The sequence below is a fragment of the Lissotriton helveticus genome, chromosome 2_1, assembly GCF_964261635.1.
Source record: "Lissotriton helveticus chromosome 2_1, aLisHel1.1, whole genome shotgun sequence".
NCBI lineage: Eukaryota > Metazoa > Chordata > Amphibia > Caudata > Salamandridae > Lissotriton > Lissotriton helveticus.
In genome coordinates, this window is record NC_136059.1 from 325,916,694 (window position 1) to 325,944,166 (window position 27,473).

At 44.7% G+C, this 27,473-nt stretch overlaps 1 protein-coding gene across 2 annotated transcripts in view; it reads right to left on the reverse strand.

Moving 5' to 3' along the window:
- The window catches only part of ADAMTS12 (ADAM metallopeptidase with thrombospondin type 1 motif 12), a 2,873,463-nt gene that overhangs the window by 742,981 nt on the left and 2,103,009 nt on the right, over positions 1-27,473 (reverse strand). For both annotated transcript variants that reach the window (XM_078677277.1, XM_078677276.1), the window contains one exon: positions 23,619-23,745. In XM_078677277.1, coding sequence (XP_078533403.1) covers positions 23,619-23,745 — 127 coding nt within the window. The remainder of the gene's footprint in view (positions 1-23,618; positions 23,746-27,473) is intronic.

The window sequence follows — 27,473 nt, forward strand, 5'->3', positions numbered from 1 at the left end:
TGCCACTGGATGCAAGCAAGCCGGGCTGAAGACGGCTGCAATGCCAGAAACCGGTCCTCGGAAGCTTGTTTCCGGTCCAGGGAAGCCATGGCTTGGCAGTTCGGGCTGGACTGTTCCCATGAGGCACAGGGTCAGACTGATTTGCATATGGCCATGTCTGAACTGGGGTGGCAGAGTGGGCTAAAGAACGGTGATGGATTAAACCCAGAACTGTTGACTGGGTGTGAGTGTTTGATTGGTTCAGATGCTCCGTCCATCACCACCTCCTTTTGTACCACTTTGTTCGCCATAAGTTGGCAGGGTATGCTCAGACGTGAGTCCCTTGCTCACATTGCCACTGGATGCAAGAAAGCCGGGCTGAAGACGGCTGCAATGCCAGAAACCGGTCCTCGGAAGCTTGTTTCCGGTCCACGGAAGGCATGGCCTGGCAGTTTGGGCTGGACTGTTTCCATGAGGCGCAGGGTCAGACTGATTTGCATACGGCCATGTCTGAACTGGGGTGGTAGAGTGGGCTAAAGAACGGTGATGGATTAAACCCAGATCTCTTGACTGGTTGTGAGTGTTTGATTGGTTCAGATGCTCCGTCCATCACCACCCCCTTTTGTACAACTTTGTTCGCCATAAGCTGGCAGGGTATGCTCAGACGTGAGTCCCTTGCTCACTTTGCCACTGGATGCAAGCAAGCTGGGCTGAAGACGGCTGCAATGCCAGAAACCGGTCCTCGGAAGCTTGTTTCCGGTCCAGGGAAGCCATGGATTGGCAGTTCGGGCTGGACTGTTCCCATGAGGCACAGGGTCAGACTGATTTGCATATGGCCATATCTGAACTGGGGTGGCAGAGTGGGCTAAAGAACAGTGATGGATTGAACCCAGATCTCTTGACTGGGTGTGAGTGTTTGATTGGTTCAGATGCTCCGTCCATCACCACCCCCTTTTGTACAACTTTGTTCGCCATAAGCTGGCAGGGTATGCTCAGACGTGAGTCCCTTGCTCACATTGCCACTGGATGCAAGCAAGCCGGGCTGAAGACGGCTGCAATGCCAGAAACCGGTCCTCGGAAGCTTGTTTCCGGTCCAGGGAAGGCATGGCTTGGCAGTTCGGGCTGGACTGTTCCCATGAGGCGCAGGGTCAGACTGATTTGCATATGGCCATGTCTGAACTGGGGTGGCAGAGTGGCCTAAGAACGGTGATGGATTAAACCAAGATCTCTTGACTGGGTGTGAGTGTTTGATTGGTTCAGATGCTCCATCCGTCACCACCCCCTTTTGTACCACTTTTTTCACCATAAGTTGGCAGGGTATGCTCAGACGTGAGTCCCTTGCTCACTTGGCCACTGGATGCAAGCAAGCTGGGCTGAAGACGGCTGCAATGCCATAAACCGGTCCTTGGAAGCTTGTTTCCGGTCCAGGGAAGGCATGGCTTGGCAGTACGGGCTGGACTATTCCCATGAGGCACAGGGTCAGACTGATTTGCATATGGCCATGTCTGAACTGGGGTGGCAGAGTGGGCTAAAGAACGGTGATGGAGTAAACCCAGATCTCTTGACTGGGTGTGAGTGTTTGATTGGTTCAGATGCTCCGTCCATCACCACCCCCTTTTGTACCACTTTGTTCACCATATGTTGGCAGGGTATGCTCAGACGTGAGTCCCTTGCTCATTTTGCCACTGGATGCAAGCAAGCCGGGCTGAAGACAGCTGCAATGCCAGAAACCGGTCCTCGGAAGCTTGTTTCTGGTCCAGGGAAGGCATGGCTTGTCAGTTCGGGCTGGACTGTTCCCATGAGGCACAGGGTCAGACTGATTTCCATATGGCCATGTCTGAACTGGGGTGGCAGAGTGGGCTAAAGAACGGTGATGGATTAAACCCAGATCTCTTGACTGGGTGTGAGTGTTTGATTGGTTCCGATGCTCCGTCCATCACCACCCCCTTTTGTACCACTTTGTTCGCCATAAGTTGACAGGGTATGCTCAGACGTGAGTCCCTTGCTCACTTTGCCACTGGATGCAAGCAAGCCGGGCTGAAGACGGCTGCAATGCCAGAAACCGGTCCTCGGAAGCTTGTTTCCGGTCCAGGGAAGCCATGGCTTGGCAGTTCGGGCTGGACTGTTCCCATGAGGCACAGGGTCAGACTGATTTGCATATGGCCATGTCTGAACTGGGGTGGCAGAGTGGGCTAAAGAACGGTGATGGATTAAACCCAGATCTCTTGACTGGGTGTGAGTGTTTGATTGGTTCAGATGCTCCGTCCATCAACACCCCCTTTTGCACCACTTTGTTCACCATAAGTTGGCAGGGTATGCTCAGACGTGAGTCCCTTGTTCATTTTGCCACTGGATGCAAGCAAGCCGGGCATTGACAGGGTATGCTCAGACGTGAGTCCCTTGCTCACTTTGCCACTGGATGCAAGCAAGCCGGGCTGAAGACGGCTGCAATGCCAGAAACCGGTCCTCGGAAGCTTGTTTCCGGTCCAGGGAAGCCATGGCTTGGCAGTTCGGGCTGGACTGTTCCCATGAGGCACAGGGTCAGACTGATTTGCATATGGCCATGTCTGAACTGGGGTGGCAGAGTGGGCTAAAGAACGGTGATGGATTAAACCCAGATCTCTTGACTGGGTGTGAGTGTTTGATTGGTTCAGATGCTCCGTCCATCAACACCCCCTTTTGCACCACTTTGTTCACCATAAGTTGGCAGGGTATGCTCAGACGTGAGTCCCTTGCTCGTTTTGCCACTGGATGCAAGCAAGCCGGGCTGAAGACAGCTGCAATGCCAGAAACCGGTCCTCGGAAGCTTGTTTCTGGTCCAGGGAAGGCGGGGCTTGTCAGTTCGGGCTGGACTGTTCCCATGAGGCACAGGGTCAGACTGATTTCCATATGGCCATGTTTGAACTGGGGTTGCAGAGTGGGCTAAAGAACGGTGATGGATTAAACCCAGATCTCTTGACTGGGTGTGAGTGTTTTATTGGTTCCGATGCTCCGTCCATCACCACCCCCTTTTGTACCACTTTGTTCGCCATAAGTTGACAGGGTATGCTCAGACGTGAGTCCCTTGCTCACTTTGCCACTGGATGCAAGCAAGCGGGCTGAAGACGGCTGCAATGCCAGAAACCGGTCCTCGGAAGCTTGTTTCCGGTCCAGGGAAGCCATGGCTTGGCAGTTCGGGCTGGACTGTTCCCATGAGGCACAGGGTCAGACTGATTTGCATATGGTCATGTCTGAACTGGGGTGGCAGAGTGGGCTAAAGAACGGTGAAGGATTAAACCCAGATCTCTTGACTTGGTGAGAGTGTTTGATTGGTTCAGATGCTCCGTCCATCACCACCCCCTTTTGTACCACTTTGTTCGCCATAAGTTGGCAGGGTATGCTCAGACGTGAGTCCCTTGCTCACTTTGCCACTGGATGCAAGCAAGCCGGGCTGAAGACAGCTGCAATGCCAGAAACCGGTCCTCGGAAGCTTGTTTCCAGTGCAGGGAAGGCATAGCTTGTCAGTTCGGGCTGGACTGTTCCCATGAGGCACAGGGTCAGACTGATTTCCATATGGCCATGTCTGAACTGGGGTTGCAGAGTGGGCTAAAGAACGGTGATGGATTAAACCCAGATCTCTTGACTGGGTGTGAGTGTTTGATTGGTTCCGATGCTCCGTCCATCACCACCCCCTTTTGTACCACTTTGTTCGCCATAAGTTGACAGGGTATGCTCAGACGTGAGTCCCTTGCTCACTTTGCCACTGGATGCAAGCAAGCGGGCTGAAGACGGCTGCAATGCCAGAAACCGGTCCTCGGAAGCTTGTTTCCAGTCCAGGGAAGCCATGGCTTGGCAGTTCGGGCTGGACTGTTCCCATGAGGCACAGGGTCAGACTGATTTGCATATGGTCATGTCTGAACTGGGGTGGCAGAGTGGGCTAAAGAACGGTGAAGGATTAAACCCAGATCTCTTGACTTGGTGAGAGTGTTTGATTGGTTCAGATGCTCCGTCAATCACCACCCCCTTTTGTACCACTTTGTTCGCCATAAGTTGGCAGGGTATGCTCAGACGTGAGTCCCTTGCTCACTTTGCCACTGGATGCAAGCAAGCCGGGCTGAAGACAGCTGCAATGCCAGAAACCGGTCCTCGGAAGCTTGTTTCCAGTGCAGGGAAGGCATAGCTTGTCAGTTCGGGCTGGACTGTTCCCATGAGGCACAGGGTCAGACTGATTTCCATATGGCCATGTCTGAACTGGGGTGGCAGAGTGGGCTAAAGAACGGTGATGGATTAAACCCAGATCTCCTGACTGGGTGTGAGTGTTTGATTGGTTCAGATGCTCCCTCCATCACCACCCCTTTTTGTACCAATTTGTTTGCCATAAGTTGGCAGGGTATGCTCAGACGTGAATCCCTTGCTCCCTTTGCCACTGGATGCAAGCAAGCCGGGCTGAAGACGGCTGCAATGCCAGAAACCGGTCCTCGGAAGCTTGTTTCCGGTCCAGGGAAGCCATGGCTTGGCAGTTCGGGCTGGACTGTTCCCATGAGGCACAGGGTCAGACTGATTTGCATATGGCCATGTCTGAACTGGGGTGGCAGAGTGGGCTAAAGAACGGTGATGGATTAAACCCAGAACTGTTGACTGGGTGTGAGTGTTTGATTGGTTCAGATGCTCCGTCCATCACCACCTCCTTTTGTACCACTTTGTTCGCCATAAGTTGGCAGGGTATGCTCAGACGTGAGTCCCTTGCTCACATTGCCACTGGATGCAAGAAAGCCGGGCTGAAGACGGCTGCAATGCCAGAAACCGGTCCTCGGAAGCTTGTTTCCGGTCCACGGAAGGCATGGCCTGGCAGTTTGGGCTGGACTGTTTCCATGAGGCGCAGGGTCAGACTGATTTGCATACGGCCATGTCTGAACTGGGATAGTAGAGTGGGCTAAAGAACGGTGATGGATTAAACCCAGATCTCTTGACTGGTTGTGAGTGTTTGATTGGTTCAGATGCTCCGTCCATCACCACCCCCTTTTGTACAACTTTGTTCGCCATAAGCTGGCAGGGTATGCTCAGACGTGAGTCCCTTGCTCACTTTGCCACTGGATGCAAGCAAGCTGGGCTGAAGACGGCTGCAATGCCAGAAACCGGTCCTCGGAAGCTTGTTTCCGGTCCAGGGAAGCCATGGATTGGCAGTTCGGGCTGGACTGTTCCCATGAGGCACAGGGTCAGACTGATTTGCATATGGCCATATCTGAACTGGGGTGGCAGAGTGGGCTAAAGAACAGTGATGGATTAAACCCAGATCTCTTGACTGGGTGTGAGTGTTTGATTGGTTCAGATGCTCCGTCCATCACCACCCCCTTTTGTACAACTTTGTTCGCCATAAGCTGGCAGGGTATGCTCAGACGTGAGTCCCTTGCTCACATTGCCACTGGATGCAAGCAAGCCGGGCTGAAGACGGCTGCAATGCCAGAAACCGGTCCTCGGAAGCTTGTTTCCGGTCCAGGGAAGGCATGGCTTGGCAGTTCGGGCTGGACTGTTCCCATGAGGCGCAGGGTCAGACTGATTTGCATATGGCCATGTCTGAACTGGGGTGGCAGAGTGGCCTAAGAACGGTGATGGATTAAACCAAGATCTCTTGACTGGGTGTGAGTGTTTGATTGGTTCAGATGCTCCATCCGTCACCACCCCCTTTTGTACCACTTTTTTCACCATAAGTTGGCAGGGTATGCTCAGACGTGAGTCCCTTGCTCACTTGGCCACTGGATGCAAGCAAGCTGGGCTGAAGACGGCTGCAATGCCATAAACCGGTCCTTGGAAGCTTGTTTCCGGTCCAGGGAAGGCATGGCTTGGCAGTACGGGCTGGACTGTTCCCATGAGGCACAGGGTCAGACTGATTTGCATATGGCCATGTCTGAACTGGGGTGGCAGAGTGGGCTAAAGAACGGTGATGGAGTAAACCCAGATCTCTTGACTGGGTGTGAGTGTTTGATTGGTTCAGATGCTCCGTCCATCACCACCCCCTTTTGTACCACTTTGTTCACCATATGTTGGCAGGGTATGCTCAGACGTGAGTCCCTTGCTCATTTTGCCACTGGATGCAAGCAAGCCGGGCTGAAGACAGCTGCAATGCCAGAAACCGGTCCTCGGAAGCTTGTTTCTGGTCCAGGGAAGGCATGGCTTGTCAGTTCGGGCTGGACTGTTCCCATGAGGCACAGGGTCAGACTGATTTCCATATGGCCATGTCTGAACTGGGGTGGCAGAGTGGGCTAAAGAACGGTGATGGATTAAACCCAGATCTCTTGACTGGGTGTGAGTGTTTGATTGGTTCCGATGCTCCGTCCATCACCACCCCCTTTTGTACCACTTTGTTCGCCATAAGTTGACAGGGTATGCTCAGACGTGAGTCCCTTGCTCACTTTGCCACTGGATGCAAGCAAGCCGGGCTGAAGACGGCTGCAATGCCAGAAACCGGTCCTCGGAAGCTTGTTTCCGGTCCAGGGAAGCCATGGCTTGGCAGTTCGGGCTGGACTGTTCCCATGAGGCACAGGGTCAGACTGATTTGCATATGGCCATGTCTGAACTGGGGTGGCAGAGTGGGCTAAAGAACGGTGATGGATTAAACCCAGATCTCTTGACTGGGTGTGAGTGTTTGATTGGTTCAGATGCTCCGTCCATCAAAACCCCCTTTTGCACCACTTTGTTCACCATAAGTTGGCAGGGTATGCTCAGACGTGAGTCCCTTGCTCATTTTGCCACTGGATGCAAGCAAGCCGGGCATTGACAGGGTATGCTCAGACGTGAGTCCCTTGCTCACTTTGCCACTGGATGCAAGCAAGCCGGGCTGAAGACGGCTGCAATGCCAGAAACCGGTCCTCGGAAGCTTGTTTCCGGTCCAGGGAAGCCATGGCTTGGCAGTTCGGGCTGGACTGTTCCCATGAGGCACAGGGTCAGACTGATTTGCATATGGCCATGTCTGAACTGGGGTGGCAGAGTGGGCTAAAGAACGGTGATGGATTAAACCCAGATCTCTTGACTGGGTGTGAGTGTTTGATTGGTTCAGATGCTCCGTCCATCAACACCCCCTTTTGCACCACTTTGTTCACCATAAGTTGGCAGGGTATGCTCAGACGTGAGTCCCTTGCTCATTTTGCCACTGGATGCAAGCAAGCCGGGCTGAAGACAGCTGCAATGCCAGAAACCGGTCCTCGGAAGCTTGTTTCTGGTCCAGGGAAGGCGGGGCTTGTCAGTTCGGGCTGGACTGTTCCCATGAGGCACAGGGTCAGACTGATTTCCATATGGCCATGTTTGAACTGGGGTTGCAGAGTGGGCTAAAGAACGGTGATGGATTAAACCCAGATCTCTTGACTGGGTGTGAGTGTTTTATTGGTTCCGATGCTCCGTCCATCACCACCCCCTTTTGTACCACTTTGTTCGCCATAAGTTGACAGGGTATGCTCAGACGTGAGTCCCTTGCTCACTTTGCCACTGGATGCAAGCAAGCGGGCTGAAGACGGCTGCAATGCCAGAAACCGGTCCTCGGAAGCTTGTTTCCGGTCCAGGGAAGCCATGGCTTGGCAGTTCGGGCTGGACTGTTCCCATGAGGCACAGGGTCAGACTGATTTGCATATGGTCATGTCTGAACTGGGGTGGCAGAGTGGGCTAAAGAACGGTGAAGGATTAAACCCAGATCTCTTGACTTGGTGAGAGTGTTTGATTGGTTCAGATGCTCCGTCCATCACCACCCCCTTTTGTACCACTTTGTTCGCCATAAGTTGGCAGGGTATGCTCAGACGTGAGTCCCTTGCTCACTTTGCCACTGGATGCAAGCAAGCCGGGCTGAAGACAGCTGCAATGCCAGAAACCGGTCCTCGGAAGCTTGTTTCCAGTGCAGGGAAGGCATAGCTTGTCAGTTCGGGCTGGACTGTTCCCATGAGGCACAGGGTCAGACTGATTTCCATATGGCCATGTCTGAACTGGGGTTGCAGAGTGGGCTAAAGAACGGTGATGGATTAAACCCAGATCTCTTGACTGGGTGTGAGTGTTTGATTGGTTCCGATGCTCCGTCCATCACCACCCCCTTTTGTACCACTTTGTTCGCCATAAGTTGACAGGGTATGCTCAGACGTGAGTCCCTTGCTCACTTTGCCACTGGATGCAAGCAAGCGGGCTGAAGACGGCTGCAATGCCAGAAACCGGTCCTCGGAAGCTTGTTTCCAGTCCAGGGAAGCCATGGCTTGGCAGTTCGGGCTGGACTGTTCCCATGAGGCACAGGGTCAGACTGATTTGCATATGGTCATGTCTGAACTGGGGTGGCAGAGTGGGCTAAAGAACGGTGAAGGATTAAACCCAGATCTCTTGACTTGGTGAGAGTGTTTGATTGGTTCAGATGCTCCGTCAATCACCACCCCCTTTTGTACCACTTTGTTCGCCATAAGTTGGCAGGGTATGCTCAGACGTGAGTCCCTTGCTCACTTTGCCACTGGATGCAAGCAAGCCGGGCTGAAGACAGCTGCAATGCCAGAAACCGGTCCTCGGAAGCTTGTTTCCAGTGCAGGGAAGGCATAGCTTGTCAGTTCGGGCTGGACTGTTCCCATGAGGCACAGGGTCAGACTGATTTCCATATGGCCATGTCTGAACTGGGGTGGCAGAGTGGGCTAAAGAACGGTGATGGATTAAACCCAGATCTCCTGACTGGGTGTGAGTGTTTGATTGGTTCAGATGCTCCCTCCATCACCACCCCTTTTTGTACCAATTTGTTTGCCATAAGTTGGCAGGGTATGCTCAGACGTGAATCCCTTGCTCCCTTTGCCACTGGATGCAAGCAAGCCGGGCTGAAGACGGCTGCAATGCCAGAAACCGGTCCTCGGAAGCTTGTTTCCGGTCCAGGGAAGCCATGGCTTGGCAGTTCGGGCTGGACTGTTCCCATGAGGCACAGGGTCAGACTGATTTGCATATGGCCATGTCTGAACTGGGGTGGCAGAGTGGGCTAAAGAACGGTGATGGATTAAACCCAGAACTGTTGACTGGGTGTGAGTGTTTGATTGGTTCAGATGCTCCGTCCATCACCACCTCCTTTTGTACCACTTTGTTCGCCATAAGTTGGCAGGGTATGCTCAGACGTGAGTCCCTTGCTCACATTGCCACTGGATGCAAGAAAGCCGGGCTGAAGACGGCTGCAATGCCAGAAACCGGTCCTCGGAAGCTTGTTTCCGGTCCACGGAAGGCATGGCCTGGCAGTTTGGGCTGGACTGTTTCCATGAGGCGCAGGGTCAGACTGATTTGCATACGGCCATGTCTGAACTGGGATAGTAGAGTGGGCTAAAGAACGGTGATGGATTAAACCCAGATCTCTTGACTGGTTGTGAGTGTTTGATTGGTTCAGATGCTCCGTCCATCACCACCCCCTTTTGTACAACTTTGTTCGCCATAAGCTGGCAGGGTATGCTCAGACGTGAGTCCCTTGCTCACTTTGCCACTGGATGCAAGCAAGCTGGGCTGAAGACGGCTGCAATGCCAGAAACCGGTCCTCGGAAGCTTGTTTCCGGTCCAGGGAAGCCATGGATTGGCAGTTCGGGCTGGACTGTTCCCATGAGGCACAGGGTCAGACTGATTTGCATATGGCCATATCTGAACTGGGGTGGCAGAGTGGGCTAAAGAACAGTGATGGATTAAACCCAGATCTCTTGACTGGGTGTGAGTGTTTGATTGGTTCAGATGCTCCGTCCATCACCACCCCCTTTTGTACAACTTTGTTCGCCATAAGCTGGCAGGGTATGCTCAGACGTGAGTCCCTTGCTCACATTGCCACTGGATGCAAGCAAGCCGGGCTGAAGACGGCTGCAATGCCAGAAACCGGTCCTCGGAAGCTTGTTTCCGGTCCAGGGAAGGCATGGCTTGGCAGTTCGGGCTTGACTGTTCCCATGAGGCGCAGGGTCAGACTGATTTGCATATGGCCATATCTGAACTGGGGTGGCAGAGTGGGCTAAAGAACAGTGATGGATTAAACCCAGATCTCTTGACTGGGTGTGAGTGTTTGATTGGTTCAGATGCTCCGTCCATCACCACCCCCTTTTGTACAACTTTGTTCGCCATAAGCTGGCAGGGTATGCTCAGACGTGAGTCCCTTGCTCACATTGCCACTGGATGCAAGCAAGCCGGGCTGAAGACGGCTGCAATGCCAGAAACCGGTCCTCGGAAGCTTGTTTCCGGTCCAGGGAAGGCATGGCTTGGCAGTTCGGGCTGGACTGTTCCCATGAGGCGCAGGGTCAGACTGATTTGCATATGGCCATGTCTGAACTGGGGTGGCAGAGTGGGCTAAAGAACGGTGATGGATTAGACCCAGATCTCTTGACTGGGTGCGAGTGTTTGATTGGTTCAGATGCTCCGTCCATCACCACCCCCTATTGTACCACTTTGTTCGCCATAAGTTGGCAGGGTATGCTCAGATGTGAGTCCCTTGCTTGCCACTGGATGCAAGCAAGCCGGGCTGAAGACGGCTGCAATGCCAGAAACCAGTCCTCGGAAGCTTGTTTCCGGTCCAGGGAAGGCATGGTTTGGCAGTTCGGGCTAGACTGTTCCCATGAGGCACAGGGTCAGACTGATTTGCATATGGCCATGTCTGAACTGGGGTGGCAGAGTGGGCCAAAGAACGGTGATGGATTAAACCCAGATCTCTTGACTGGGTGTGAGTGTTTGATTGGTTCAGATGCTCCGTCCATCACCACCCCCTTTTGTACCACTTTGTTCGCCATAAGCTGGCAGGGTATGCTCAGACGTGAGTCCCTTGCTCACTTTGCCACTGGATGCAAGAAACCCGGGCTGAAGACGGCTGCAATGCCAGAAACTGGTTCTTGGAAGCTTGTTTCCAGTCCAGGGAAGGCATGGCTTGGCAGTTCGGGCTGGACTGTTCCCATGAGGCACAGGGTCAGACTGATTTGCATATGGCCATGTCTGAACTGGGGTGGCAGAGTGGAATAAAGAACGGTGATGGATTAAACCCAGATCTCTTGACTGGGTGTGAGTGTTTGATTGGTTCAGATGCTCTGTCCATCACCATCCCCTTTTGTACCACAGAAGGCAGAAGGGCACAAAAAACGAGTGGAACAGAAGGCAAAAGGGCACAAAAACTAGGGAAAAACAAGTAGCACAGAGGGCACAAAAAACGAGTGGAACAGAGGGCAGAAGGTCACAAAAAACGAGTGGAATAGAAGGAAAAAGGGGCAAAAAAACGAGTGGAACAGAAGGAAAAAGGGGCAAAAAAACCGAGGGAAAACGAGTGGCACAGAAGGCAAAAGGGCACAGTGAAAATAGCTTTTAGGGGATTGTAAATGCAAGGACATGTTTAATATACCACTTGTACATGTCCTGCTTTTAAATAGCATGCATCCATCTTATGGGTATGTAAGGCCCATTTAGGGGTCACATATTGATATTGGAAAGGAGGGACTGAGTTTGCAGTTTAAGCCTACATAGCCAGGTTACTGGTGGCAGGCCTGCAGTCATGTTTTGCATGGTTACTTTAGTGGTCGCACAATGTGTGCTTCATTCTAGAAGTTACATTTAATTGACATTCTCTGGTAACACTTTGTACTATATACTATGGAATTACATGTAAGTTGTATCTGCCAATTAGGTATATACCAAATCAACATATTTTCAGAGGTCAGAACACATGCACTGGACACTTGACAAACATATCTCAGTCTGCAGAGTCCCAAAACCTGCAGAGCGTACTAGCAAAAAATAGGGGTGACCACACAAAAAGGGCCATTCTCCTACACGGTTAGGCTGAAATTGTAACTAGGTCCCTTTCCTCTGCGACCATTGACCACCAACGGCACTTAGTGCTTTTTGTCATTATTTTCCCTTTAATGTTTAAAGATTCATATCTCCAATTTCACTTGAAGGACTTTTGACATTTTGTGTATTTTTATTTATTAATTTCTACTTTATTGTTCTGATTCAGTTTGGATTTCTTTGTTGTTTTGATTTTGTTTTAGACATTATTCCTGTTTTGGTAGGGCGTAACCACTATACAGATACATTGCCCTAAAATAAGCTTGTCTTCTCTGCGCCATAGCTACCAGGAAGGTATCCTTCCAGTACATAATACTATGCTTAGAGGACATTTAAAAGTGTTCCTACTTTGTATGTTTGATTTACAGTTCTTCACACATGCAAAGTTGGAAAAGAAAGCGGGAACAAAAGCATTGCTTATGATTTGATGCGCAGCAGTGAGATAAAATGGCCACCACATAGCGTTTCTCCTAAGGAGCTGAGGATACTCTTTGTTAGCAGGAACACTATTCTTCACCCAAGCTCCACTCCTCTTGTTCTAATGGCATCATAAGTTCTCAGGAGTACCGGGGTTAGTTACTAGACCCTGCCATGGTCTTTAAGCAATGTTATTTGCCCCATGCCTGCTGCTGCCATCACACATTTAATTAGAGTTGCCATTTTGCAATGCTCCCAGCCCATTTTCCTCATCCCAAAAATGGAGCGCAAATATTAACAATGCTCATAACGAGACTATGAGCTGATACTAATTACTTATTTATTTCCATACATCTTCTATTCTTTTATTTTAATAAAAGGGAAGAACTTTATTACTGGAACTTTCGTATTTCAAGGAAATAAGAATTTGGTGTGTAGCTACATAATTGCACAGCTGACATTCGTTTGTTTCACCTCCTCTGATTGAATACTCTATTAATTCAAGCATTTCCTAAAATCCTTTTAACACTTTCTTTCACCACAGAAAATTATCCTCAAGTTGCTGGCTTCTGCTTGTTTGTTGTTCTATAAATACCACTAAACACTAGTAATTTCAGTCGATTCTCTCACAGGGTACTTTGATAATCTGTGTTTTTTATTATCACAAAGTAAAATGGACGCTGGGCACTCATCCAAAGCCTATGCTTCTACCACCTCCAATGTTAACGGCTGTAAAGATTCTGGTGGAAATGTAAACAAAAGGATCAAGAAAGGTCCATCTACCCCTACTAAATCACCATTGCCTTTGATGCTGGTAGACATTACCCCACAAACATAAAAATATGAAACTATTTATGGTGGAGACAAGAACAGCATTCCAGAGATTGAAGATTAGTGGTCTCTAATCAATTCAAGGGTTACTGAGGTTGAGCAACGAGTCAGTGATGTGCAGGATGTTGCACCAAAATTGGACTAATAGAACACCTAGAAAATCCCAATCAACACTATCATTTGTGCTTTTACGGCATACCAGAGGGCTCTTAAGGGCCTATCATGATCAGTTTTTGGAAGCTTCATATTCAAGAGATTGTAGGCTAACAAACATCTGTCAAACTCAACATTTAGAGGGCATATTGGTTTGATCTCTCACATGCCTCCCATTCCAACAGCCCAGGAAGGATTATTGCTCTATTTCTACAATACTCACACTTTATGGAAGTACTAACAACAGCTAAACAACATAAGCAAATGCTATGGTCAGGACAAAGGATTTTCTGCAGCCAGGATGTTTCCAGAGCAACTGCTACTCGAGCCAAATAATTATTAGACCTCAGATCAATGTTAGGCTCTATGAACGCTCGATATGCCCTCTAGCATCCTTACTTCTTCAAGGTCACATACAGGGACAAATCAACTACATTCAATGACACGGCAGATCCTAAAAAATGTATTCATACTCCCAAGAGAAAAGATATTGAATTTGGTAAATCTTAACATGGCTTTCATGTAATGTCATAACCTTTAATTCATGTATGCACGTCCACAGTTACTCCCAGCCTAAGGATCAGGATGTTGTATCCTCCAATGTCTTCTTATTCTGGTGTTTATGTTCTGTCCATGGTGTACCATACTTTTTTGTGTTTGGTAAGTCTGTTTTGTAACATTGTAATATGTTGATTTGGACTTTATCTCTATTTCTCTTCTTTTTTTCTCTTATTTATTCATTTTATTGTTCCTCCATTAAATAGTCATATAATATTTTCAGTCCTGGGAGGTCCTCATCCGGAAAGGCTTCTGTTTCCTCATTCTCCTCCTTTCCATCAATATTATCTTTCCTTTTCATGACTCATATGACTAAAGCCATTTGGCGTTTTGTCATCTTTTTATTATATTGAATATTGGGAAGCCCTCTTGCTCTCCACTTCTTTTCTTCTCTTCTCGTCACTCCACTTTTTTTTTCTTTTCATCAAATCCTTTTTACACTTTTTCTTTCAACTTCTCTTCTGTCATGCCGGCTGGTTCTTTATCGCTTCTACCATTCTCATCCTGTCAACTCTCCTCTGCTGTACATTGTTTACATTACAGGTTCACTAATGTCTGTTTTTAGTGTATTTTGCATGCATTTCCAATTAATAGTTTACGTATCATTTCTTGGAATGTCATAGGCCTCTGTGATCCAGTTAAGAAAGAAAGGGTGCTAACTCACCTATTAAAACTGAATTTGCCGAATTGCATTCTTACAGTAAACACATATAAAGGAACAAGAGATACCTTGCTTACATAGGCACTGGGTGGTGAATTGTTTAGTTCTCCTTCTTTAAACAACAAAAATGATGTAATAGTACTGCTTTATAAATGCTTACATATTCAAATGTTGAATGAAGTCAAAGACGATGCAGGAAGATGGCTCTCACTAAATATCAAAATGAATGACACCCAGTTTTATCTTTGTAATGTTTACAGCCTTAGTAGACCTGTTATTCTGGCATCAATGTTCATCCCTATTAGCTTTGTGTCCATCAGATAATCGTTTAGTAGGAAGTGACTGCAACCAATTAATGGACTCCTTTCTAGATCGCTGTTCTCAGAACAATAAAATGCATAAAACTTTCCAAAAGGCCATTTTATACAGAGGGTTAGTTGATGGTTGGGGGACCTCCTATCCTGATGTGTTGGAATTCACTTTTTTCTCTCCTGCTCACCATTAGCATTTCAGAATAGAGTATACATATTTCTCACTCAGAATGTCCTCCAATTAATGACACATGCTGAGATAGGCTCTATCCTTATATCCCATCACACCCGTGTTATAGTAACTTGGATACCCCTACTGATACACCTCACCCTAGGAAGTGGAGATTTAACAATGCCCTATTGCTGGATAAATACTTTAGTGTACAATACTCAATTTAAATTAACAATTTGTTTACACCTAATCTCTCCTCAGAAACATAGATGAACTCAATTTGGGAAGCCTCTAACGCAACCGACAGGGGTTTCATAATAGATTATATTTCAATCAAGGGAAAAAAGAACACTCAAAGAATCCTCACAACGTTTAAAACAGATTACAATTTTAGAAAATTAATACTTCTCCTCTGATAAAACAGATATCTTGCTCAGATTATTAAACTGTAAACTACAGTATAATAAACAATCTAGGGACAATGCTTGTGCCAGCATACTTATATTTAACGCTAAAATGTTTGGTGGACGGAATAAAAGCACACAAATCATTGACCAATTTCCTTAAACTTTAGAAGCAAAAATGGACGATAATAGCCATCACAGACAACAACAGGGTCAGCCACAATTCCAAAATAGTGTTTCACAGAATACTATGCTAAACTTTACATCTCTAAGTTTTCTCCTAGCATTGAATAATTAGATGATTTTATTTCAATCAATTCCTAAAACATCTAACCACATAGTAGATCTTTCTTCTGTAGACACTGCAATCTTGAGCAAGAGATTAATTAGCATTACAAAACTTCCAAGGTATAAAGCTCCCAGGACCGATGGCTTCTTGGTCCAATTCTATTTCCATTATCAACAACTTTTAATTCCAAAATTATTAGTTTTAATCATCCACTGTTTGACTGAAAGGAACATGCAAGATACATTCTTTAAAGCTATGTCATGCTTGCTCCCTAAAAAAGGTAAGGATTTATCTAACTGAGGAAATTATAGACACTTTTCCCTCATTACACTGATTGCAAGATCTTTGCTAAAATAATAGCCTTAATCATTAACCAAGTCATCCCTAATTTAGTGGGAAAACACCAATCAGGTTTTGTGAAGGGATGCTATATCTCTGATAATTCAAGAACTCTCCTCAATCTTTTTAACATGGCCTCCAATGTAAGCTCTCCCTTGGCTGCCATAACACTAGACACCAAAAAAGCCTGTGACTGTGTTAACTAGAAATTCATGTTCAGAGCTTTGAAATTGGACAGCTTTAGTCCCCACATTCTTAAATATATGTGTTTATTATACTCTGAGCCTTCTACTTCTATTTTGGTTAATGGCAAACAGTCATGTTATTTTCCTCTTTATAGAGGAATCAGACAAGAATGCCTATTATGCCCCATTTATTTATGTTATCCTTAGAACCCTTTTTGGAACAACTTTTTCAGGTTTTCAGTGCAAGCATATGGGGGTAAAATTCAGACCATACGCTGACGATATTTTGTTATATGTATCCAATCCACATACCACAATCACTGATTATTTTTTATTACTAAATGAATTTTCTAAAGTTTCAGGATACAAACAAAATGTAGGAAAATCAGAGGTTATGCCATTAAATAAATATTGTCTTCCCAACATATTTAAAGACACAAGCTTCAAATGGAATTCTAAGCATACTGAATGTTTAGATATTCTATTCTCAAATACCTTCAAAGAAACTATTAAAATTAATTTCACTGAAGCCAATTCCAAAAATCTCAAGTTTGGCTGAACTTTGGTTCTCCCTATACTTGTCCTGGTGGGGTAGACTAGCTACAATTAATTTCTATTTGCCCATGCTTCCAGCAACGCTTTTGATCACATTTCTTTTAAACTATAAATCGTTCATTGGTAAGAATCTTATGGAATACAAGCAAGCAAAGAATTTCACTAGCGAAACTCCAACAATCCAAATACAGAGGAGGGATCAATTTCCCAAACCCCAGGCAATACCATTCTGCTTTGACACTTAGCAAAATTTGGACCCTCGCTTTTGGCTGACACTCCTGATTCATCAACGGTTTGGAGTCAATTACAGCATGCACAGTTTCCACCATTTTCACTACAGGAAACAATCTACATTTCTTAACCCCCAACGGCCTTTTTTTACCCATACCCACTCATTATATTTCCATTGCCACACCTCTAATTATCAATTCAAATTCTCCTTCAGAAAGTCTTGAACAAACACCTATATGGCACAATAAGCACATCATATAAAAAAATTTAGTTCTCTCATTGAAAGAACGGATATATGAAGGAATTCTAACCCTAGATCTGGAAACATCGTTTACAACGCACACGTGACAACGCGTCTCATTACAACACATTTTTTACATCGCTAAATCCATCACAACGCATGTCTTTACATCACATAATCCATTACAACGCACTCCCCAAAGTAACGCCCCAGCAGAGTTAGAATAGTAATTGCATTGTAATGGATTATGCGCTGTAACAACATGCTTTGTAATGGATTTTGCCATGTAAAAAATGAGTTGTAATGACACGCTTTGTAACGCGTGCATAGTAAAGTGTCACATTCCATAGGTCATATAAAATCTAAATATTCACTTCTAGAATTTAATGATATTCATCTAAGAATACCTCCCTATTATACTGCTCAATATTATCACCCTAAGACTACCCTTCTTGAATTTCTCTCACAATCCTCTCTTCCTGTATCCAACACACAACTTTCCTATTCCCTCCGGATTTTTCCTCACAAATGAAAGTATCCTGCTTATACAAAACTTCAAATTCTTCCTCTATACAAAGAATAAAATCGAATATAGAATTACAATGGAAAATGGACCTCCACCACGAACACTGCTTTCACACTAGGAAATCAGTATGAGCCAAGATACACACCAATTCCTGCTCTTCATTTGAACGTGGGGGCATTGACTCATCACTTCTGTTGCCCCAACACATTGCCAATTCAAAGTGCCTCATCAATATATACTGCAGCTGCGGCGTGTTTTGTCTATCTGTCTGTTCATGTTTGTATAGGGCAGGGCATGGCTAATCCTGCTGATTGGCTGTCAGTAGCTACAGCCTGGTGCACATGTCTGGCTGGACAGGTCTGTTACTGTGAGTAATCAGACATGCACACTTTAAAGTTCTGAACTGCACTACTGATGAGCCAGGGGGCAACACAGCACAGCTGCCTCAGTCTCCTTTGGATTGCTGGGTTACCCTGCTCACACCAATCCTTGCTTTGTTCTTATTCTGTTCATTAGTAAAATAGCATGAAAGGAAGGCATAGATTGGTTGTTTTTAAAGCAGCAAGGGGTGGCTGGGGTGACATGACTGGATTTATTGGTGTCTGGTGGTGATGGAGCACACAGTACTCTGCGTTAGCACCAAGATTGGCAGCAGTGTTTGTATGCTCTGAGTCGTGCCACAAAATGCTGAAAAAAGGAACAGATGAGCAAGCAATATGACAGGGTACACTTTGGAGGTGTCTCAGGTAAGGTTATGGCAAATGCAGAGGGTGGGGTTTGTCAATTCACAGACATACTCTACAATGGGACAGGTTTAATGCTATAGTGGTAATGGCTCCAAAGTCGCTAGGCCCTGTTGCAACATTCTCTTCAGTGGGACAGGTTTAGTGCAATAGTGGTAATAGATACTAAGTCGCTAGGCCATGTTGCATGAAAGCTGTCTTACAGTAAAGTATGTCTGTGAGTTAAAATGTGGAAGAGATGTTAACTTTGGGGCTAGGGAAGCAGGTTTGAGTTTCGGCGCCGCTTAACATCATGTGATTCTGGGCAAATCACTTAATCTCCCCAGTGCTCATAAAAAACAAAGGTAAACCTGTATAATGTTGCTTAACTGGTGCTTAAGTAAGGCACTTTAAAACTTTCTGGTCGAGTTCACGTGCTAAATGATTTATTAGTGCAAAATCTGAGGAGTTTAGCCTAAAGGCATTGCTAGATACTCATAATGCCCGCAAAAGTATTTAATTTATATATGTCACCAACCAGCACTGCTAAAACATGGCACAATTGGCTTACACTGGATTGGAATATTTAACTTACTTATAAGTCCCTAGTATATGGTACTGCATTTACCCAGGATTTATAAATTAAAAGTCACTAGTGGGCCAGCAGCACTCATTGTGCCACTCCCTTAGGCCAGTCGCCTGTAGTAAAGTTTAAAACTGCCAATTCCACCTGGCAAAATAAACCTGTATTCAGGCCTAAACCTTTCTTTTTAAAACATATGAGTCACCCCTACATTAGGCCCTAAAGAGCCCAGAGGGAAGGGTGCATTGTATTTAAAAACTAGGACATGATGTTTTAAAGTTTTACATGTCCTGGTAGTGAAAAACTCCTAAACTCATATTAACTACTTTAACGTCTGTCTCACACATTGGATTAGCTGATTTTATTTTAAAAGTTCTAACTTTTGATTGGGCACGTATAAGGAAAGTCAGGTACAGACTAAAATGTATTGTAATTTGAAATCCCCTTTACAGGTAAAGTAGAATTTTAAGTCACAATTCTGAAAATGGTACTTTTAGAAAGTTGGCATTTTCTTCTCCTAACTACTTGGTGCCTTCTGCCTGTGTCTTGGGTCACATGACTGTGAATAACTTGGAAGTTGGCCTTTGTGTATTTCTACCAGACTGTGAGACAAATGAGGACTAGAAGTAAGCACGTTGAACCATCCTGCAATAATGGGTGAGGCAGAGCTGTTCCCTGTCCCACTTTACTTTCAAGGGACTGCCTCCATCACACTCACAAAGGAACCTTGCACCAGTCTTTTGTAACCCCAGTCTGCCTAGAGTCTTGGCAGGGGATGGGAAATATGTTCCGGAGCTAGGCGTGGGGGTAGCCAGGATGTCACCCACTGCTTCACTTCCTTCAAAGCCTGGCATCAGGTATAAATATATGACCTCCTGAATCACATCTTCAGTAGACGCCTGGACAAATACTTCAGACTGACTGCCTTGTACTTCAGAGTGCTGCTTGAGGACTTGCTTGTTCTCCAGAGGACTCCCCTGCTGTTTGCTACAAGAGGACCGCCTGCTACTTGAGACCTGTCTTGCTCCTAAGAGGACTGCCCTGGTGCTTGAAGCCTGTTTTGCTGTTGAAGGAGAGAAGAGAGAAGACTATCCCCTTCTCCTTGAACCTAGGGCTACCAGAGTGACTCAAAGGCTAGTTAGATGGCCTCCTGTGTGAGCTGCAGGTATAAAACCATCTCCAGAGACCCTAAAATACGCACCTGGCCTCTGCTGGAGGAAATCCTAACCTCCCAAGTGGTGCCCCCAGGTACTAGGCCATTAGAAGCGGTCTTAGAGATGTGGCTGCTGTGTAACCCTGACGATTTGGACATAGAGAACCTTTCACCAATAAGTGCCAGAAGAAGTGACAGAAGACTGAGACCTTCCTGCAAGTTGAACCTTACAAGGTGCATCACCGGTCTTCATAGTAGCTCCTGCTATCTTCTTCTCTGTAGTAGCAGCATATCCTGTTCAGCTGGACCTCTGAGCAGCAGCATTTGGCCTCACCGAGTCCTCTCGACTATGGCTTTCAGCTTCTTACCATTGGTGATTTTCAACTTCCAAAAAGTTGTGCAAGTGTGAAGGTAAATATCTTCACCGGACTCATTGGCGACAAGCTCCTCATCGATGACAATGATCTCCTAGACCTGAAAATCCCACTATTCCCTCTCAGAACATTTTGCTGCCATTGTTATTGGCTTCGTTAAGAACTCAGCCAGCGGCTCCTAAAAGATGCCTTCTCAGACACAGCCTGGTGCCTTGCCCCATTGAACTCTACCTTTCCCTGGACGTCTTCTCAGAAAGCTGAGACCTGACTCAATCCACCTCATACATGTGAACCACACTCCATCGCGGGTAGCCTTAACTTTTGACTTTTCCTCTGTCTCGCATACCCAGATAGCCACGGTTGCTGCTTTGATCTTTCAGGTGCTAGATCACAGTAAAAACTTTAAAAAAATCAAAACTCTGGTTTTGCTGATCAGATTTTATTCATTTTTGTGTAATTTCATTTATTATTTTTCTAAATTAGTGTGGAATTTTTCTTTTGTTGTGTTTTTCATTGTATTACTGGTTGTGTACTGCATAAATACTTTACACATTACCTCTAAGTTAAGCCTGACTTTTTTTGTGCCAAGCTATCAAAAGGTTAAGCGCAAGTTAATTTAGTGTCGTTTGTGGATCACTCGACAAGGACTGTGACTGTTGTTTGAGAAGGGTTTACACTCCCATCAACCAACATCCCAATTTCTTACACCTTTCATTTAGTTTGTTTTTATTGGGATTACAAGGCAGAGATTTCACTGAGGACAACTAAGACCTTATTTTGCAGATTGTGGAATTGATGAAAAATTATAGATTAGTGTTGTAATTATGTCTTACTAGCTTACCCATTGCGCGTTGCTGCGATCTCCGAAGAAAGGACATTCAAGGAAACTCGTTATGATAACATTCAATTTACATTGTGTCATTTTTATTGAAACTTATTCATTTTAATATGGAAAACATTTCAAGTGTTGTTTTAATTCTATTTATTTATTCGAGTGCTGGTGGATACACGATTTTTGGTTTTTCCGTTTGGTGCGTACATCAGTATTCGAAAGATTATGAGGGGCCTGGGGGGCCAATATTTAAAAAAAAATTATGGCAGAAACCTTCGCGGGAGTGTTCTCAACAACTTTTCCTGGCGATCGGATGAATGGTATTTAATTCTATTTATTTATTCGAGTGCTTGTGGATACACGATTTTTTTGTTTTTCCGTCTATTGGGTACATCAGTATTCGAAAGATTTTGAGGGCCCTGGGGGGGCCAATATTGAAAAACATTTTATGCCAGAAACCTTCGCGGGCGTGTACTCAACAACTTCCCAAAGTTTCATGGCGATCGGATGAATGGTGTTTTAATTCTATTTATTTATTTGAGTGCTTGTGGATACACGATTTTTTGTTTTTACGTCCTGTGCGTACATCAGTATTTGAAAGATTATGAGGGCCCTGGGGGCCGATATTGAAAACAAATGTATGCTAGACACCTTCGCGGGAGTGTACTCAACAACTTCCCAAAGTTTTATGGCAATCGGATGAATGGTGTTTTAATTCTATTTATTTATTCGAGTGCTTGTGGATACCCGATTTTTTGTTTCTCCGTCTGGTGCGTACATTAGTATTCGAAAGATTATGAGGGCCCTGGGGGGCCGATATTTAAAATAAAATTATGCCAGAAACCTTCGCGAGAGTGTACTCAACAACTTTCCAAAGTTTCATGGCGATCGGATGAATGGTGTAGTAATGCATAAAGGACAAACAGACAGACAGACAGACAGACAGACATGCATTTGTTTATATATATATAGATTGAGAATTATTGAAAGAAGAATAGGTTTGACTTTTCTGCCTTCTAGTTTCTGCCATCTCGTGATGCCTGTAGTTTGCATACCTCTATACTTCAATAAAGGCAGTATACTTCAAAGACCCCTGTAGCTTGATGTCATTTCAGGGTGATTTAAATACCATTATCTGGTTAAAAGCTTCTACAGTTTATAACTGTGTGTAAAGGGTTTTATGTTACAACACTTTCCACTCTTATATTTCCCTACCACTGCATGACATCCACTATCTTACCTTTCACTATAATATCACTATATCCGTTTTCCGTCCAAGGTGCAAAACTTTTCAGCCTGACTTTGTGGTAGCTCCCGCTACATTTTTCTGTGCAGTATCAACAAATCCTGCTCAGCTGGACCTCGGAGCAGCATTATTTGGTCTTGCAGAGCCCTCTCGACTATGGCTTTTAGCTTTGTACCATTGGAGGTTTTCAATTTACAAAACGTTGTGTGAATCTGAAGGTAAAAATCTTCACTCTACTCCATAGTGACAGGTTCTCCCCATCGACAATGATGAAATCCTTTGCCTGGAAATCCAGCTTTTCCCTCAACTAGTATCTCCATTTCTTACAACTTTCATATAGTTTTTCTAGGTATTTAACCAATTAATTAAATGCACTACATCAACTGCACTGCTAAATACATTTTTACACCAACCTTTCATAATCTTAATTATTCTGTCCTAAATGTAATTGCAATCATTTTCTCTTCTGTTCTTTACATTTAAATTTTTCATAAATATACATGAACTGTGCCATACCTGTAAAAATATTTAAATTATTTAATGTTCATATATTTTATGTAATCCACTAATCTTTATATGTATGCAATCATTTTCAATTTCTTAAATTTTTATCTTACCCTAATGTATTTTATCTTACACAGATGTATTCTGTTTATTTAAAGAACTTATATAAATATATATATATATATATATATTTAATTGGTTTATGTATGGTTCTCCCTTACGAACTCCTCCTTAGTATTTTTTAGTATTCTATTTTATTGAGATCCCATCAAGATCAATGGTGCCACGACAATATTTCAATGCACTTTTTATGATTTTTGTCATTATTGATTGCAACGTCCACACCTAGGTGAAAAGCAATGTTATACAAGTAAAGCAGTTGCCTTACCGCACAGCAGAACATATTTATAAGAAATAAAATTACATCATGCGAATAAAACAAATAATGAATTAAGAATAAACAGAAATTCATACTTCATGTGCTGATATTGCTTCCAAATCCAAAGTTGTTCTAATTAGTCCTGCTTCTTGTTAAGTGGTAAATGCAACAATAAATGCACGCAGAAGACTATGCAATTCTTACCTGGGTGGGCAATCCTGTTCATTGCACTTTTTGTGTCGTGCTGCTGGTTGTGTTTGGGCATCACAAAAGGTTTTCTTGACAACACCTCTCCCTCTTTTAACACAGTAAGCAATTTGTTTCTTAAGACCTGCAAACCAAACAAAAAATGTATTTATTGTCATTTTAGCGTACTGTTGGCTCTTGTCTAAAGGTACGTTTTCGTTAGCTATACCCAGTTTGAGGGCAAGTGAGTTGAATGAACAACTCCCGTGGTACTCCTTCGTGGCTTTTACATTTTTTCCCAGAGCCCAAAAATAGTGTGGGTTTTTTGTGCAAATTGCAAATTTCCAGATGGTGGAAAAAATAAGTCTCCTTCATCAGCCAATCACATCTGACAAAATATTCAAATGTGATTCACAGGATTCATGATTTTCTAAATTGTGATTTAAAATAGCATATATTTACAAAAACCTAAACCCTTCTAGGCCTACCTGGAAACTTTACACCAACGAACTTAAAGCACACTCTACGATTGAAGTTATAAGATCATGAGTTTTGCACAAATCCATTCAGCAATTTTTGCTTCAGGTGTAAGCAAATTTCCTATGTTTTTATAACAATTGGTTTGCCAGGTCGTACATGACAATGTTAAGTGATTGCTAATTTTGGCCCATGGGGGGCAAAAAAATGCCTTTTTGATAGAAAGTGCACATAAACTGAAACTACACAATGGCAATGCAAAGCACATGACCTAACATAAATAAAACCGATATGTAACACTGTCTAAGAGTACAACTCCAGTAAATAGCAATCAATACTCAAAAAGTAAATAACACTGCAACAGCATGTTCATTTTTTGCCTCTTTGGTAGGGCTAACGCTATTGTGATAAGTAATGTGACCTGCAACATTGTTCATGTCATTTGTACTCTGCCTTGAAGGAACCCAGCTGCATCTTTTAATTAATAACGTTTATTCAGTGATAATTGCATAAGCAACGTAACATGTATTGATTGCTCATGACTTTTTTCAAATGCTAAAATGGTGGCTGCCATACTGTTTTGTACAAATTTATCACGATCATAAACAGAAAAGTAATACTATGCAATTCATGTATCTTTACTCCACTAATGTAATAATGTAAACATCATCAGATTTTTCATTAAGATAAAAGATCAAATAATATCTCTCTTTTGAAAATGGGATGGGAGTGAAAGAAAATATCTAATCAATGACCAAACAAGACAGTATATCTGTAGAAAAAATATGTACAATACATGTAGAAAATATTAGTTATATATATATATATATATATATATATATATATATATATATATATAAAATCATATTACCTACTGGGGGTTGCCAGTAGGTAGTTATAGTTAGGACCTAGTGTCCATAGGAAAAGTATTGTTGGACTTGGATATATCTTTAGTGCCGTTTGACTAATCTTCACAAACTTTTCCCATAAAATTGTGCTGGCAATTCTTGTTGCTCATGGAAAGTTTTGGGCTCATCCGTCAAGACTGGGGTGAGAAAAAGGGAGGGTAGAAAAAAGTGTGTTTCCTATGTAAACTCCCTTAGGAATATTAGACACGACTAAAGCCCGAACTGCTGAATGGAAGTTCACAACATTTTGCAGAAAGGTAGCTGTAGACCCAGAAGGCGACCTTACTGTAAATTGGTGTAAATCCATTCTGTAGTTTTGGAGATATTAAAGAAAAACTACATTTAGATATCTAGGGCAGAGAAGGCTCAGCAAATCCTCACAATCTTGTGCTAAGATCTGAATGACTGCCAACATTTCAACCAGGAACTGTTGGAAGCCATCTTGGGGCTTGGCTTCAGCCAAGTCCCTGAAAAAAGGTTAAAAAAAACACAAATAGAGACAGAGTAGTAATACCTTGAACCCTTGCTCTGGTCGCCAGGGCAAAAAAGCTTCTGTTTTTATTTTCACTGAGAATCACAGCAGATCCATGAGCCAGGTGAAAATAAAAAAAACAAGTTTGGGCTCCCACACTTGTTTGGTAAAAAGCACCCGGGCGCCAGGTCCCAGGCGCATTGCTTAAAAGAAGAACAGGATTCACGGAGCTCCCCTCCAGAGGCTCATTGGGCTCTCGGGCCAACCACCTCCTTGGGGCTATATTTATAACAAAGGAGGGGAGTGCACGGGGCCCCCTTCCTGAGGCTCTATAAGCCCCAGAGGCCACCTCCTCCATTCAACCAAGCAAATAGAAATAGGGGCCTCCACAAGCCCTGGGGACCCCCAATTCCCCAGAGCTAAGTAACAGTTAATTGAAGGGCCTGCAGACCCCCCCGAAGACCACCACCTACCCGGGGCCAAATACTTTCAAAACAATGGGAGAGTGGCCACACGTCCCCCCTCCTGAGTCATTCTCAGCCCTGGGGACCACCACCTCTCTGGGGCAGACCCTTGAAAATCAAAGAACAGGGCCGCACAACCCTCCTCCTGGAGCCAAAAATGTCCCTGGGGACTGCCACCCCCTAGGGCTGGCTCCGCATTGTCGCAGGGTGCCCACAAAGCTTTAGCTTGCCGGGAGGTGTGACAGCTCCCACCAAGCAAAAGCAGACATTATCGTTCTAGTGGGCAGTAGCTGTCAAAGTACTCCTGCCCACTGGAAGTGAATGTTTCATTTCTATTTCTATTTCTATTGCTTCTGCATGGAGGGAGCAGCCTTTCTGGCTGGCATGAGGACCTGCTCCAGTGTGCCCCCCTGTTTTTTTTACCACGGTCCCATTGAAAGACCAACTCATACAGTTAAGCACCCACTCGCAGGCACATCCACACACCCACTCACAGACTCATGGACCCACTGAAGGACACACTCACACACTCATGCACCTACTCACAGATTAACTCAAACACTACTTCACCCACTAACAGACTCAATGAGAGAAACACACACCCACTTACAAACAAACTCAGAGACTTACATTCCCACTTACACACTCATGCACCCACTCACAGATCCAATGGGACATTCATACATCCACTTACAGATCAACTTATACACTCACACACCTACTAACAGATCTACTCAGAGACTCATTCATTCACTCCCAGACCTACTCAAACACTTACTGACCCACTCACAGACCCAATCTGAACCTAACTCACACAACTACTCACAGCTCCACTCAGACACTCACACCCACTCACTCAACCACTTAGAGAATCCCACCTCCACTCACCTAACAATACAGCCACTCATACACCCACTCTCAAATGTTACAGGTGACAGTTAGGAAATATAATTAAAATAATTGGTCTGTGCATGGCTGTGTGAGTGGTTGTATAGGTGAGTGAGTGGTTGTGTGAATGGCTGTATGAGTGAGTGAGTGTGTGTGTCAGTAGTTGTATGGGTCTGTGAATGGGTATATAAGTGGTTGTGTGGGTTTGTGAGTTAGTGCATGAGAGGGTGTATGGCATGTGAGAGGTTGTGTGAGTGGGTCTGTGGATGTCATCAGTGATGTCATTTGAAATGTAATGAATGATGTCATCAGTGATGTCACTGACCATGCCATGAGTGATGTAATATGTGAGGTCATAAGCATTGCATTGGGAGGTAACTATAACTACTGAATTTCAATGGTTTTGCATGTCCCTGGAACCTTTGTTTGTTTTCGGTAAAAAAAAAAAAATATATATATATATATATATATACACACACACACACACACACACACACACACACATATATATATATATATATATATATATATATATATATATATATATATATATGTATATATATATATTACCTACTGGCGGTCGCCAGTAGGTATATATAGTTAGGATTTTTTCCCTATGGGATTTTTGAAAATTCTATGTCTAATAACTTTGGCGTTTGTAGAC